The sequence below is a fragment of the Triticum aestivum genome, chromosome 4B (assembly GCF_018294505.1).
Source record: "Triticum aestivum cultivar Chinese Spring chromosome 4B, IWGSC CS RefSeq v2.1, whole genome shotgun sequence".
Taxonomy (NCBI): Eukaryota; Viridiplantae; Streptophyta; class Magnoliopsida; order Poales; family Poaceae; genus Triticum; species Triticum aestivum.
In genome coordinates this window covers 564,858,208-564,873,207 of record NC_057804.1, presented here as the reverse complement: position 1 = coordinate 564,873,207, position 15,000 = coordinate 564,858,208, and the positions used below count along the sequence as shown (strand labels likewise).

Sequence of the window (15,000 nt, the reverse complement as noted above, 5' to 3'; positions counted from 1 at the left end):
GCCACTTCTTGCATTCACATTCACACACATGAGTATGTTCCACAAGAATTTTGTATTTTTCTCTGAGTGGAATAAACTTTATTAAGATCCAAGAATTATCTTCAATTTCTACCATTTCTAGTCTTTTTTAGGGGGGCCATTTTTATTTTGAGGGGGACCATGTCTAGTTTTGCTTTTTGAGCAAGATGCAACAGCCCAGGCCAGCCCATTCCGATCAGCCACACGAGTCCATCAAGGCACCGTCCGTCCCTCTCTCTCTCGCCCAAACGAAGAGGAAGAAGAAAAGGGGGGAAACCGCACGCGGCGGCGGCTTCCACCGCCGAACGCGCCCCCAAAACTAAATCCCTCCACCAAAACCCCAATCCCCATCTCCATCCCCATCCCCATGGCGACCGGCTCGCGTGCGCCGCGACGCCGCCGCCCCCGCTCGCCGCCGACGCTGATCGACGACCTCGTGCGCGAGATCTTCCTGAGCGTACCCGTGGACGACCCCGTGACCATCGTCCGCGGCGCCGCCGGCTGCAGGAGCTGGCGCAGCATGCTGTCCGCCCCCGACTTCGCCCGCGACTACCGCAGGGCCCGCAGTGCGTCGCCCGTGCTGGGCTTCCTCCACAACACCACCAGCGAACCGGAGGATCGCTTCGCCTCCTCCCACTTCGTCCCCACCGCGGCCTTCCGCTTCCGCCCCCCGGCGTACGAGGACCTCTCCCGCTGGGACGTCCTCGACTCCCGCCATGGCCTCGCCCTCCTCCACGCCCCCAAGAGCAAGAGGAACAAGGGCTTCGTTGCCTGCGACCTCGTCACCGGCCAGCGGTGGGAATTCGGCGACCCCGAGTGCCACAACGTCATGTGGTGGCCGCACGGCGATCACATGGACAAGCGCATACGCTGTAGTGCCACGGTGCTCTGCGCCAAGGCCCGATGTGACCAGCTCGACTGCCATGGCGATGGCGGCCCTTTCCGCGTGGCCTTGGTGGGCACCGACTATAGAAACTTGAGATCCTACGCCACCGTCTACTCATCAGAGACTCGTGAGTGGAGGGACACCATCTCTGTTCACAACCTGGATTTCGTCAATGGCAGGGGGAACAGTGCTGTTGTGGGAAATAAGGTCTATGTCCAATGTGTAGAGAGTGACAAAGTCGTGGAGTACAACATGCATGAGCAAAAACTATCACTGATCACCCTGCCATTTGAGGACCAGGAGGGGATCGACGAGAGCATTGACCTCATGGGGGTGGACGACGGCAGTCTGCTCTTTGCATCCGTGCTGAAGGCTAAACTCTGCCTATGGACTATGGAGGCTGGTCCCGGCGGAGCTGCGGGGTGGGCGCGACGCTGGGCTATCGAGCTCAAACCATCGCTCCCTGCTCGTTTCCTCACAGACAAGGCAAATATGCTGGTTGGCTTTGCTGAAGGTGTTGGTGTCATCTTCCTGAGTACAAGGGCGGGGCTGTACGCAATTGAGCTCAATTCAGGCAAAGGCAACAGGGTTCACAAAGGGTTTTTTGATAAGATCATACCCTACAGGAGCTTCTGCACTAGAGGTACATATTACTAGCCTTGTACTGTTTTTCCAACATATACATTTAGTCATGAATACTGATCACATCATTGGCTACTATTATAGTGGTTGATGGTTTTGCTTGTAGCTTAAGATTGTTGGATAATTTTAGTTCGGGGGTTCCCGATGCGCTATATGATTCCTGAATGTCGATGAGTATGTACAGTTTTTCTTTCTTTCTGTTTTTTGTACATAACTAGATAGATATCTGTATGCAGGTCTGCTCGTTTTTTCCAGTTTCTTGGTGATTTGTAGAGATGTAGGAATCCATCCTTTGTGCTGTTATACTATTCAGGCGTTGAGGCGTGCTGCAAACCTGGGTGATTGTAGGCAACCATGAATTTGTGTTGATACAGGCCAGAGAAAAATATACAGTAGTTGTGTGGTATTGGTGTTAGGCAGATTAACTAGGGAGCTGACCAAAGAATTCCATGGTGAGTGTATAGTTGGTGATTTATGCATCGTTCGTTGGCTGCTGCAGTATATATGTTGCACTGATTAGGCCTTATGAGTTGAAAGATTTGCCGATCAGGCCCTAAGATTGCCAAAAGCAGTTTGCAAAGCACTTAAGTGATCGGAGCTTTGCTGTGAGCCAAGTGACTTCGGGCATCCAAAGCTCCCTGTGGTGTTTTTGATAGGATAACGTAATCCCAGGTCTGCACTAGGCACTTTCCTATGAGTCTGCCCAAATGAAATAGGCGATTTTTTTATTGTGTACGTCCAACAGGTCCATCTTCAGTTTTATTTTGGATGCTTGTAGCTGAACCTTAGTTTCTGTCAATAGAAATCGGAGAGAAAACTCTCTTTCATATTACAAATAAAATAAAAGAACCTCAAACAGATCCAGATCGAATCCTGTTGTGATGTGGATGCTTCCTGCTATTGCTTGGTTGATTTGGACAAGTAGAAATGAAATGATTCTAAGGGGCAAAGTGTGCTCCTCTCCTACTTATCATATAGTCTGATGAATCTTTGTCTCTTATGATGCAGCAATAGGGGGGCTGGCCGACCTCGCACGCGCAGTTAGCCGGCGTACAGGAGCTTCTGTACTAGAGGTACATACTAGCCTTGTACTGTTTTTCAAACATGTACATTTAGTCATGAACACTAATAACATCATTGGCTACTATTATAGTGCTTGATGCTTTTGTAGCTTAGATTGTTGGATAATTTTAGTTGGAGAGTTCCCGATGTGGTATGGGATTGCTGAATGTCGATGAGTATGTACAGTTTTTCTTTCGTTCTGTTTTTTCTGCATAACTAGATATATATCTGTATGCATATCTGCTAGTTTTTCCAGTTTCTGGTTGATTTTAAGAGATGTGGGAACGAATCCTTTGTGCTGTTATACTATTCAGGTGTTGAGGAGTTCTGCCGACCTGGGTGATTGTAGGCAACCATGAATTTGTGTTGATACAGATCAGAGAAAAAGATACAGTATTTGTGTGGTATTGGGGTTAGGCAGATTAACTAGTGAGCTGACCAAAGAATTCCGTGGTGAGTGTATAGTTGGTGATTTATACATCGTTGGCTGCTCTAGTATATATATATTGCACTGATTAGGTCTTAGAGTTGAAAGATTTGCCGATCAGGCCCTAAGATTGCCAAAAGCAGTTTGCAAAGCAATTCAGTGACCAGAGCTCTGCTGTGAGCCTGGGGCACCCAAACCTCCTTGTGGTATTTTTGATAGGATAACCTAATCCCAAGTCTGCACTAGGCACTTTCCTGTGAGTCTGCCCAAATGAAAGAGACGATTTCATTATTGTGTACCTCCAACAGGTCCATCTTCAGTTTTATTTTGGATGCTTGTAGCTGAACCTTAGTTCCTGTTAATAGAAATCGGAGAGGAAACTCTCTTTCATACAAAGAAAAGAACCTTAAACAGATCCAGATCGAATCGTGTTGTGATGTGGATTCTTCCTGCTATTGCTTGGTTGATTTGGACAAGTAGAAATGCAATGATTCTGAGGGGCAAAGTGTGATCCTCTCCTACTTATCATATAATCTGATGAATCTTTTCTCTTATGATGCAGCAATAGGGCGGTTGCCCGGCCTCTGATGAAGCTTCACGCGCAGTTGTTGGTGCTAGAAGGATATAACTAAATGGCGTCAGGACCTTGGTTTACTGTTTGCGGCCCAGGAAGAATTTGAAGTGAACTTGAGCCTCATTTGCTGCTGGTTGTGTTGAATAGTCTGGTTAGGGTGGATGCGCTTTTGTTCCATTTCTGCTTGTGCGAAAAACTTGAATCCTTTCGTCCGAGTTGGGTGCAACGCAAACTGACTGCGAGGAGAAATTTTGGTGATCCGTTGACGGTTTTGTGGCATGAATTGTTGCAAATTTCTTCTTCCCTATCTCTGGCTGATAGAGATGATATTATTGCCTTGAAAATGCACTATTCTGGGATTTACGGTGTACAATCTCTGTATGCATGCAGTAAGAAATTTCAGGTGGGTCTCAGTTCTACATACCTGCTTGTGCCAAACTAGAATTTCCACCAGGGTCACGTGTTTCTGTGGCCTCTTTTCTTGAGTCATAAACTTACAGTAGACTTCTCACTAGGGCCAATGTGGCTAAGAGACATACAACATTAGTCGATCAACATGCCTTTTTGTCTATTTCTAACTTGTTCTTTGATTGCCCTTTTGTGGTGGCCTGAACTTTCAGATTTTGTTCAGATTGAGGTAAGAACAGATTATGAACGCGTTGCTAGCATGCTTTGTGCTGCTGTTTTGTGGCATTCTCTGGCTACATCGTTGTGATCTTCACCTTGGTAAGATAACCTGGTCTTGTTTTCATATTAGCAACCCCAACGATCAGACAACTAGCAGAGCTACACACAACGTCTAGTGACACATGAAAATGGGAAGAACTAAAATTCATGCGTATTTGGAAATCACATGCTGCGATCTAAGCTATGTGCAAAAGCAAAAGCATTCTTAGCTCGTTTTCATTTTCATGTAAAAAGAGATTAGCTCATACGTAAGTACTCCCTCCGTTTCTAAATATTTGTCTTTTTAATGATTTCAAATAGTCTATCACATAGAGATGTATATATACATATTTTAGAGTGTAGATTCACTCATTTTGCTCCATATATAGTCATTTGTTGAAATCTTTAGAAAGACAAATATTTAGGAACGGAGGAAGTACATGTCATGGTGTGCTGACTTGGCAAACATATATGCCTAACCTTTGAATGGTCAATGTATGTCGATTTCTAGTTTATAGAGAATTTACCATTTCTTAGTGGATTTACCATTTATAGCTTTTTTAGATCAATTTATCATTTCCAGTTTTTTTGTTTGTTTGAGCAGATACCGTTTCCTGGATCCCATTTGAAAGACGCAACAACCCAGCAGCCCAGCCCAGCCCATTCCCGTAGGTGATCAGCCACAGCCCACACGAGTCCATCATCTCTCCCAACAGAAGAAGGGGGGAAAAGGGGGGGAAAACTCCACGCCGCGGCAGCTTCCACCGCCGAATGCGCCCCCAAATCCCTCCTCCACCAACCCCCAAATCCCCATGGCGACCAGGCGGCCTCCGCCGCAGCGCCGCCCCAGCTCGCCGGGGCGCTGATCGACGACCTCATGCGCGAGATCTTCCTGCGCGTACGCGGGGACGACCCCGCGAGCCTCGTCCGCGCCGCCGCCTGCTGCTGGAGCTGGCGCGGCATCATGTCCCATCCCCAATTCGCCCACGACTACCGCAAGTTCCACGGCGCGGCGCCCGTGCTGGGCTTCCTCTACAACAACCACCACATGACAACCCACATCGATGTTCGCGGCCAGAGGCGTTGGTACTCCTCCCACTTCGTCTCCACCGCCACCTTCCGCCCGCCGGCGTGCCGGGACCGCCGCAAGTGGCGAGTCCTCGACTCCCGCCACGGCCTCGCCCTCTTCGACACCCCTAAGAGTCACGAGGACTTCCTTGTCTACGACCTCCTCACCGGCGAGCACTGGGAAATTCACGCCGATCCCAAGTGCCACTACTTCATGTGGTGGCCCGACGACGACGACGACTTGCACGCGTGCCTACGTTGCAACGCCACGCTGCTCTGCGCCAAGGACCGATGTGACCACCTCGACTGCCATGGCGGTCCTTTCCGCGTGGCCTTCGTCGGCTGCGACTATACAGGGAGGGCTGCCCACGCCGCCGTCTACTCATCAGAGACTCGTCAGTGGACTGACGTGACCTCCGTTGAGCACGAGCATTACATCCACTACACGGGGCACAGTGCTGTAGTGGGAGATAAGGTCTATGTCCCCTGTATGGAGAGTGACAGTCTCATCGTGTACAACATGGGCCAGCGAGAACTATCTGTGATCAATCCCCCATTTGTGGTCCAGGCCATTACTCTCATGGGGGTGGAGGACGGCATGCCGCTCTTTGTGTCCGTGGTGAAGCCTAGACTCTTACTGTGGTCACTGGAGACTGGTCCCGGCGGAGCTGCGCGATGGACGCGACACAGGGTCATCGAGCTCAAATCGTTGCTCCCTACTCCTGTCCTCTTGGACAACTCAGGCGTGACGCCGGTTGGTTTTGCTGAAGGTGTTGGTGTCATCTTCCTGAGTACAAAGGCTGGGTTGTACACAATTGAGCTCAGTTCACGCCGAAGCAAGAAGGTGCATGGAATGCAAAGCATCGAAAAGGCCATTCCCTACATGAGCTTCTACACTGGAGGTATACAGAGAAACCACTTCTACTATTTTTCAGACATGCACTTGAAGTTATGAACACTAAGCACACCATTGACTACTATTTCAGTGCACTTGTGATTCTAGCTTAGATTGTTGAATACGTCGCGAGTATGTAGCTATTTTTCTTCTCATTTTTCTGCATAAGTAGATAGATACTCTATGCAGGTCTGCTCACTTTGCTTGGTTTTCTGTTTGATAGCTATTATGTTCCTACGGCTACATCATGAATTACTAGCTACATACTCGCGACGAGCAAGGCATGTTGGCCATCTCAGTTCATTATTTTCCTATTCTAGTGGCGCGCAATTACGAGAACATATCCAGAACTTTCTTTGTGTTTTCCTGTGACAAATCACGGTCTGGGTAGACCATGTATATGTTATGCTATAAAATATAGGATTCAAATTTTACCCATAGCTAGAGAAACAAAGAAAGACATACTCGGTTTTGACAGTAATAGTTGGCAGCTGGATTGTCTGTTTCCCCCTGGGTGTCAACAGTTTTGGATGTCATTGCATTTGTAATTTCCTACAAACAGTTTTCACTGGAAGAAAGTTTTGTATACAATGATGGAATGAGTATTACCACGAATTCTATAGATGATTGAACATTTAAGCCGTGCCTATGTGTTAGTAGATATGAATGAAACAGGGATTTGCAGGCTAGAACGTAGAGGCAAAATTAACAGACTTGGCTTTACAAAATTGTCCAGCCATCATCTAACAAACAAATTACGTTGAAGTCTATATATTCATTCATACTTCTGCGTTGAGTCATGCCACGGGCCTGGCTGATTGCAGATAGCCATGAGCAGGACCCTGACCATGAGATTTTTATTGTCATGCTTCTTTTGGTGCTGATACAAACTAGAGGGAAAGTAGACATAAGTAGGCTCATCTCTACTCATAATATCATCTTATGAAGCCTTGTCTCTTGTGCAGAATGGGGGCCGTTGCTGGCCTCTGATGAAGCTTCACCCGCAGTTGGTGGTGGTACAACGATATAACCAAATTTCATCAGGGCGATGGGATCTGTCTACTTTTGCTGCCCAGAAGCTTTTTGAAATGAACTTCGGTGTTTTCTGTTGCTGGTTGTGTTGGACAGTTTGGTTAGGGTTCACACGCTTTTGCTCTATTCTGTGCTTGGGCTGAAACTAAGTTGGTTGTTTTGGATGTGTGTATTGTGTTGGACAAAGAGTCATGTCGATACTGATGGACAGGGGAGGTGGTGTTCAGAAAGATAAAGGAACAGTCGAGGAACGGTTTATTTTCTCTCCTGAATTTGGTAACAGTGGCCCGTATGTTCCTATGGCTATATCATGAATTAATCATTAACAAACAAGGCATGCCGGCCATCTGTATTACATTCTCAATGGTGTTGTTCTAATTTCCCTATTCTAGTGGTGCACTTACACGAGAACTTATAATTTCTTTGTGTTTTCTGTTGACAAATCACTGCTAATTCAGGATTCAAATTTAACCCATGGCTGGAGAAACAAAGAGGGCATACTCGGTTTTGGTTGTAATAGTTGGCAGCTGGGTTGCCCGTTTTCCCCTGGATGTCAACAGATTTGAATATCACTGGAAAAAAGGTTCTTTGTAATGCAAGTGGAATGAGTATACTGTGAACTCTATAGATGATTGAACATTCAAGCCTTACCTATGTATTAAATCTGAATGAGACAGGCTTTCCGAAATTCTGCAGCCGTGATCTAACTCACGAGTTATGTCCAAATCTACATATTCATTCATACCTTTGGACACCACTTGGTTGGTTCGCCATTGATGCTTGCCGTTGCTTCGCATTGTTGAATAATAAATAATACTTCTTCCGTTCCATACTATAAGAGTGTCAAGTTTTTGACACTACACTAGTGTCAAAAACACTCTTATACTATAGGACGGAGGGAGTACTATATAATTGTATGCACTGATTTGATGCAAAGCCCGGGGGTTAATCCTCCTTTCCGAAAAAGAAACAAAAATATGGAAAAAGGTTCTGTATGCAATGTAGGTGGATTGAGTATACTGTGAATTCTATAGATGATTGAACATTGAAGCCTTGCCTATATGTGTTAGATCCAAATGAGACAGGGATTTACATGCTACTCCCTCCATTCCGATTTACTCGTCGTGGTTTTAGTTCAAATTTAAACTAAAACCACGACCAGTAAATCGGAACGGAGGGAGTAGAATGTAGAGGCAAAATTAATAGACTTTGCTTTCCAAAATTCTGCAGACATGGTTTTGTTCACTAAGTATGCACTAGAGAGCATAAATTATTTCGAACTCTACATATTCATCCATACTTATGTGTTGCCAGGAGAGCATGCAGTTGTCACAACACAAATTAACAAGTCTCACTCAGAGCACAACGCAAACAGTTTGTCACAAGTCATAACAGAATTAACAATCTTGTATTTATAGTGACGCTGGACTAACTGAACACTTGGATACAAAGCTACCATTTCTCTGTATCCCACAGAACCGACTGCTCCTCTGAAACCACGTCCAAAGTTCAATACTTCACATCATACTCACAAAGGCTCCAAGCATTTCTCCACAGAAACTTGGACAGCATCCATGCAGCTCCAGAATTCATCTACATGGCATAATGGTCTAGCGGTGGCATCAAACATGACAAGCTACTGCAGTATAGATGGATCACTGTTGTACAGGTTAATAAGATTAATGGTTATGTCATCAATCATAATGTTACCATTGTGAAACGGCAGCAGGTTCTTCGTGATGGATGGATGGCCCATCTCATGGCAGTGGCATCCCGTCCCCAACGTGATCTGAATAGACACAATTAGAAATGAGACTGTGGTATTCCAGTTTCATAACATCATTGTTCTTAGTGCACATAAAGCCGTTGATACTTCATGTCCTAAACATAACTGTTACTAAGAACATATGTACAGAATTTGCTAATCGCAAGAAAACAATCATACAATGCGCTACATGTTTAGATGCCTTGAGTGTAGAAGGTTATGCAAGGAGTGACTTGGAGAGCCATTTTTGCTCTGGAACCCTTCTTGGTTTGACTTGAATTTGTCTCAAACTTAAACAACCGGTATTCCTTCAGAACTTTCCACTTCCCCCGCGCTGCCCCGCCCGTGGCAGCTCAGGGGTTCTAACCCTAGCCAGCCGCCGGAACAACCACTCAGTGCCCTCGCTGCCGCCGGCCTTGGCCTTGGTGGCGGCGGGTCCCGTTCCCATAGGGACGGGGTCCTCCGGCTGTCTCCTGTGCAAATGGTGGAGTTTTGGGTGGAGTTTGGGAACCTGTGCGGCGGCCCATGAGCTTCTAGGCGGTGGTGGCTGTCCGCAGCCATGGGGAGGCCGCGGCGGTCAGATCTGGTGTCGGGCGGCCTGCAGCTTGGCGCTCTCTCTACAATTGCAGCTCCGGAGATCCAGCGGCGATGTAACCTCATGGTCATGGCTGTAGGAAGCATGCGAGGGTGGGCCGGTGACGCTGCAGCCCCGTGTGGTCGTGGCGGCCCTTGTGCCAGCGGTTCAACGCTCGATGGCGGGAGTGGGCTCTCCTCGTAGTAACGGCTTGGGATGTTGTGGTGCTCTTGCCGGCATGGTGCCGGGAGGAGCCACTGGCGTCGATTTGGTTGCGTCCATGGTCGAGCCGGTGTGGTTTCCCTGATCCAGATTTGGTCAGCTTGGTGGTGGTGGTTGCAATGCTACATGATGCAACTCCTTCCGTTGTGGTGGTTGGCCTTCTTGAGTAACACTAGTGGACGTTGGGCTTTGCAGCCATGGGTTGGAAGAAATCCCCGCTTCATGATGGCCGAGGCTGCCAACGGCGACGTCTTTGGCTCTGACCATGACGCCCCTTGTGCTCGGGGGAAACCCTTGGTTCGACTCTCCGGACCAGGCATTAACGGCTTTATGGAGTCGTCCCCTCCTTGGAGGCATCGTTCAGGTTGCTCAAGGAGTCCCTGAGGCGCAATGTACACCATCGCCGCCGCTCTCTAGAAGACGCCTTCTCTAGGTCCGTTCGGGCCCTGCCGTCCACTTGTCAACTTCCTCTTGGCGCAATGGGCCGTGGAACGTTGGTTTGGCTTGTCATGGATCTTGGTCATGTTGCAGAGGTTTTCAGCGTTGGTCGTGACGCGGCTTGGTTGCTCTGTGGCTTGCCTCATCGCCATTGGCATGAGGTTTGACTAGGTGAAGCATGCATCATGGTAGGCATGGTGGGTGTGGTTGCTATCCCTGAGATGAGCGTAGTAATGTCCAAAAGGCGTTGTACCCGGCTTCTTTGCCCCTTCTTCTTTATGCAATGATACACATGCTTATGTGTATTCTAGAAGAAAAAAACCCTGCCATCGTACTCAAGAAGATGACGCCTTCTGGAGTGCTTAATTTGAGGCCTTAGTCTGTGTGATTGTGAATATAGGCACCAAGCAGTAGCATGAATCAGTTGGTCTCATGTACAACCATACTCTGAATACACAAAATGTTGCACATAATCTGCTAGCTATTTTGGGGCAGATTACTTCCAATTGGCCACATAATCTGTAGTTTAATTAGTTCCCACCATCTTAGGTTTTCACTTGGGAAGATATAATTGAAGTTCAGTGTCTTATACTAAATTTGGTATCTGAGTGTATGATTTTCACAAGGGAGAATTAAAGATTTGAAGTATGTTTGAGCTAAAAACAAAAAGAACAAAGTAACAGCCAAAGCATGCTGGAATTAGTTGAACTTCTAATTGTCAAGCAGATATGCTGTAGTTATCATGGTCTGTTCTTTAACCTTCAATACATCCACTTATACTGATTAAATGTTTGCTTCATGTCATTTTGCTGTATTTTTAATGCTTTGCTTATTTTATTTGCCAATACAAGGTTATGAAAAGGTTCCCGGGAGTAAGAATTACTGTTCTTGGAGATGGAGCGTATATGTGCATTATTATTCAACTGCTAACTATTTGCTGTTATCAGCATGACACAGACCTGATGACAGATGTGCTTATGTTCATCAGCATTCATTATACGGCATTGAATAATTTAGAGTACTTTATTCTTGTTTTCCATATATAGCATGAATTATGAGTCAAGGAGTCGAGCCGAGGTTGAGACTCATAGACTAGTCATGACTAGTCTAGACTATTGCTGGACTAGTCGACATAGTACTGTAGTACTCAACTTAGAGTACTCGACTACTAATATGGTAATACCTAGTATGTAATATTTACTATATATTATACTACAACAATATACAATAAAAATTGAGTTGATACCAGAGGAGGATCACAACAGCATAGGAGAACAACAAGGGGAGGAGCACACACAGAGGGGTGGATCCACAGGAGGAGCAGAACCAGCGGAGGGAGAGCGTCGTAGTGCTCCTGGGCACCGTTGGCGGGGTGGTTGGGTGGCAGCGGCAGCGGCGGGTCAATGGGCGGTGGCGGCGGCCTAGTCCCAGGTGAGGCAGCTCGTTGTGGAGCGAGCCTGGAAAGCTAGGGTTGCAATTTTTTCCCTCCCGCGGGTTGAGCGCTGCTCACTTATCCCTCCCAAATTGAGTCGATCGACTCAAACACCCAGACTAGTCTGGACTAGTCAATGACTAGTGGCTCCACCGCTCGACTCAACGAGCTAGTCTACACGAAGAAGCTAGTCGACAATCAGATTAAGACTAATAGACTAGTCGTTACGCATACATCTCTTTTGGGCTTCATAGTCTATTATGTAACTGAAGCCTTTAAGATTGACTTCTGTTGCACTTACCAGAACTCCATTTCTATATTAACCGTTTCCAAAATTTGCTGAATTTTTGTTACCAAATTTAAAATATTCTATCAGTAAGCTAAAATACTTTGTAGAAAAAAAGATTGAACTCCACATTGGTTTTGTATATCCCAACCTGTTTCCATCACAAGTTGTAGTTGTCAAATGTATGATTTATCTGATAAGAGCAAGATAGCAACTTTTGTAATACCAAAAAAATTGCTGCTTACCACAATGACACTCAAAACAAGCGCTATACTTTTACGCTGTAACTTAATATTGAGCATTTTACAACACTTTTGAAATGGATATAATGTGCCATGTTAAGCTTAACATTCTTCTAGTCATGAAACAATATTAAGAACTTGGTACCTTTTCTAGTAGGTTATATAGCAGCAGTGCCTCTTGCATAAGCATTCACTGCTCAAACTGAGAACCAAACTTGTTACTTGCACATACCTTATGTGGTGTTATTCTACTTGATTTAATTTAGTAACCTCTTAGATGTTATGTTGTGTATTTTAGGCTACTGCTCCCAATACTATTCTAACAACTTGATTTTTCTGAATCTTGCAGTTGTTTTATTATTTGTGTTAATGTGCTCTAGTGATGACACAACTCCTTACAAACTCCTCATTTGTCAGCTAGTCTTGTTGATTCTGCAGTAAACACAGTATGATGTATGATCCATAACCCGAATTAACTACTTGCTAGTTTAATTGAGCAAGTCAGAGAACTATTTATATCCAGGGCTTGGCCATCAGTACCTTTCAGGTTATTTTAGTGTGCTTTAAAATCTTAATTAAAGATCCATTGTACTTCCGTACCGAAGAATGGTGTTTAAGAAACAAAGTTTTCTGATCAGACTGGAATGCACATTTCTCATACAGATGATACTGTACATGCTAGGCTGCTAGCAGCTGTTAATATGACCCTTTGGAACTGTGCCTGCCATGTTATCTAACCCATGGAAGGGAGTAACCGAACAGAGCCTCTAGTTGGACCAAATCCCAGCAAGAATTGGGTGTGCACGGAAGGGTGGAAGGCTTGGGCATTATTGCTGAGTATCCAGAGTCAATCTAGTACTCCCTCCATTTCAAAATGATTGAAGTTCTAGGTTTGTCCTAAGTCAAACTGCATTAAGTTTGACCAAGTCTAAATAAAAATATAGCAACATTTACAACACTAAATTTGCTTCATTAGATCCATTATGAAATATATTTTCATATTATGTATATTTGATTGTAGATCTTAGCAAATTTTTCTATAGACTTTGTCCAACTTTAAAAAGTTTAACTTAGCACAATCCTAGAACTTCAATTATTTTAGAACGGAAGGAGTACAAGGCAAAATGTTCTAATGTTAATGCTTTCTATCGCTGCAGCAACAGAGATGGACAATTGTTGCAGTTAATAGAATGACCCGTTAAACCCTTACCATGCAAAATAGTGTCCGATTCATGTGGATGATCACCACAACCACGTTTTGATTGCAGTGGCATTACGATCCTGACATGTTCTGGAAAAAAAAAATACTACAAGTTGAAGTTGAATCAAATATATTGAAGTTATACACGTTCAAAGAAGCTAGTACCTCGACTGTAGAAGCTCACATAGGGTATGACTGTCTGGACGAACATCTTTCTGTGTACCTTCTTTGTTTGGCCAGAACAGACCTCAATTGTGAACAGGCCAGCTTCTGTATTGAGGAAGATGACACCAGCACCGCTCGCGAAACCAACCAGCGAGGGTCCACCACTCACGAAGGTTTTGCGTACCATCCAGTATGTGCTCGAGAGGGCACTAGGAGGGAGCGATGTTTGAAGCTCAACGACCCTGCGTTGCCCCCTTGCCACAACTCCATTGGGACCATCCTCCATTAACCGCAAATAGAGTTTAGAATCCCCCATACTCGCAAACACCAGTGCGCCGTCCTCCTCCCCCATGAGTTTACCGCATGGCTGGTCCTGCAAATTGATCGCCGAAAGTTCTTGCTCGCCCACGTCATACACCACTATTCTTCTGCTCGATTCGCGGGGGAAATAGACTTTGTTTCCCACAACCGCAGTGTGCCCTGTTTCCTCCATGGCACTGGTGGCATTCGGGTTCTCAATGGAGATCATTTTGCTCCACTCGGCAGCCTCGGATGAGTAGAAGGAGGCGAACATGGTCCTCTCTAACTCATTGGAGCCCGCGAAGGCCACGAGGAAGGGACCGTCGTGGCAGTTCAGGTGGTCGCAGCCATCCTGGGCGCAGAGCACCGCGGCCATCCAGGTTATCTCCTCCTGCTGGTCCTCTGCAGTCTCAATTATCTCCGACAGCTTGGGGTCGGTGAGAAACCCCCACCGGCGGTCCGTGATGGGGTCCCAGACGATGAAATCTGTGTGCTTCTCTCTGGGTGTGTAGAAGAGGACGCGGCCATGGCGGGAGTCGGCCGCGTGCCAGTTGCGGCGGTCGCGAACCAGCGGGCAGAAGGCTCCGGTGGGGTCGAATCGGGCGACGCCATGGCTTTCGTAGGATTTGTTGTGGAGGTAGCCCAACACCGGGGGCGCCCCGTGGAAAGCGCGGTAGTCGCGGAAGAAGGCGGGGTCTGAGATGATTTCGAACCAGGTGGTGCAGACGGCAGAGGTGCGGACGAGGCTCGCCGGGTCATCCGTCGGGATGCGGAGCAAAATCTCGCGGATGGCGTCGTCGACCAGCGTGTGGCGGCTGCGTGCGGCGGCGGCGAATTCATGGTGTGGGATTGAGGGCGAGTCTCCCTATCGCTCTATCACCATTAGCGGCGGGGCTTCGGAGGCTGGAAGCAGTGAGGCGCCGCGGCAGCGTGGCGGAGCCGTGCGCCGGCCGGTGAGTCGAGCGGGGCGCCGCCGCTGCGCGCAGTCGGAAAACAGGGAGCGAGTGGACGCACACGCTTATCTGTAGGGTTTTTGGTGGAATGGGCTGCGCTACTGACGCGAATAAGTGGCCCGGCCCATCTCCCCTCCAGCGGCTTCTTATTT

General features: G+C 46.8%; 2 protein-coding genes and 1 pseudogene across 3 annotated transcripts; 2 read left to right on the top strand and 1 right to left on the bottom strand.

The window, feature by feature from the left end:
• Window positions 1-218: 218 nt before the first annotated feature.
• LOC123093278 (uncharacterized) lies at window positions 219-4,032 on the top strand. Its single transcript, XM_044515196.1, has 3 exons — window positions 219-1,547; window positions 2,555-2,619; window positions 3,598-4,032. The coding sequence occupies exons 1-3, from the start codon at window positions 386-388 to the stop codon at window positions 3,601-3,603; spliced, it is 1,233 nt and encodes a 410-aa protein (XP_044371131.1). The 5' UTR covers window positions 219-385; the 3' UTR covers window positions 3,604-4,032.
• Window positions 4,033-5,072: 1,040 nt separating this feature from the next.
• LOC123093277 (uncharacterized) lies at window positions 5,073-7,625 on the top strand (annotated as a pseudogene).
• Window positions 7,626-8,557: 932 nt separating this feature from the next.
• LOC123093275 (uncharacterized) lies at window positions 8,558-14,947 on the bottom strand. Of its 2 annotated transcripts, XM_044515195.1 has the most exons (4): window positions 13,596-14,947; window positions 13,440-13,520; window positions 8,981-9,059; window positions 8,558-8,863 (listed from the first exon to the last, which is right to left on the bottom strand). In XM_044515195.1, the coding sequence occupies exons 1-3, from the start codon at window positions 14,269-14,271 to the stop codon at window positions 9,028-9,030; spliced, it is 789 nt and encodes a 262-aa protein (XP_044371130.1). In that variant the 5' UTR covers window positions 14,272-14,947; the 3' UTR covers window positions 8,558-8,863; window positions 8,981-9,027. The 2 variants fall into 2 exon arrangements, with proteins under 2 accessions (XP_044371130.1, XP_044371129.1); XM_044515194.1 differs by having other exon boundaries at window positions 8,558-9,059; window positions 13,596-14,946.
• Window positions 14,948-15,000: the final 53 nt, after the last annotated feature.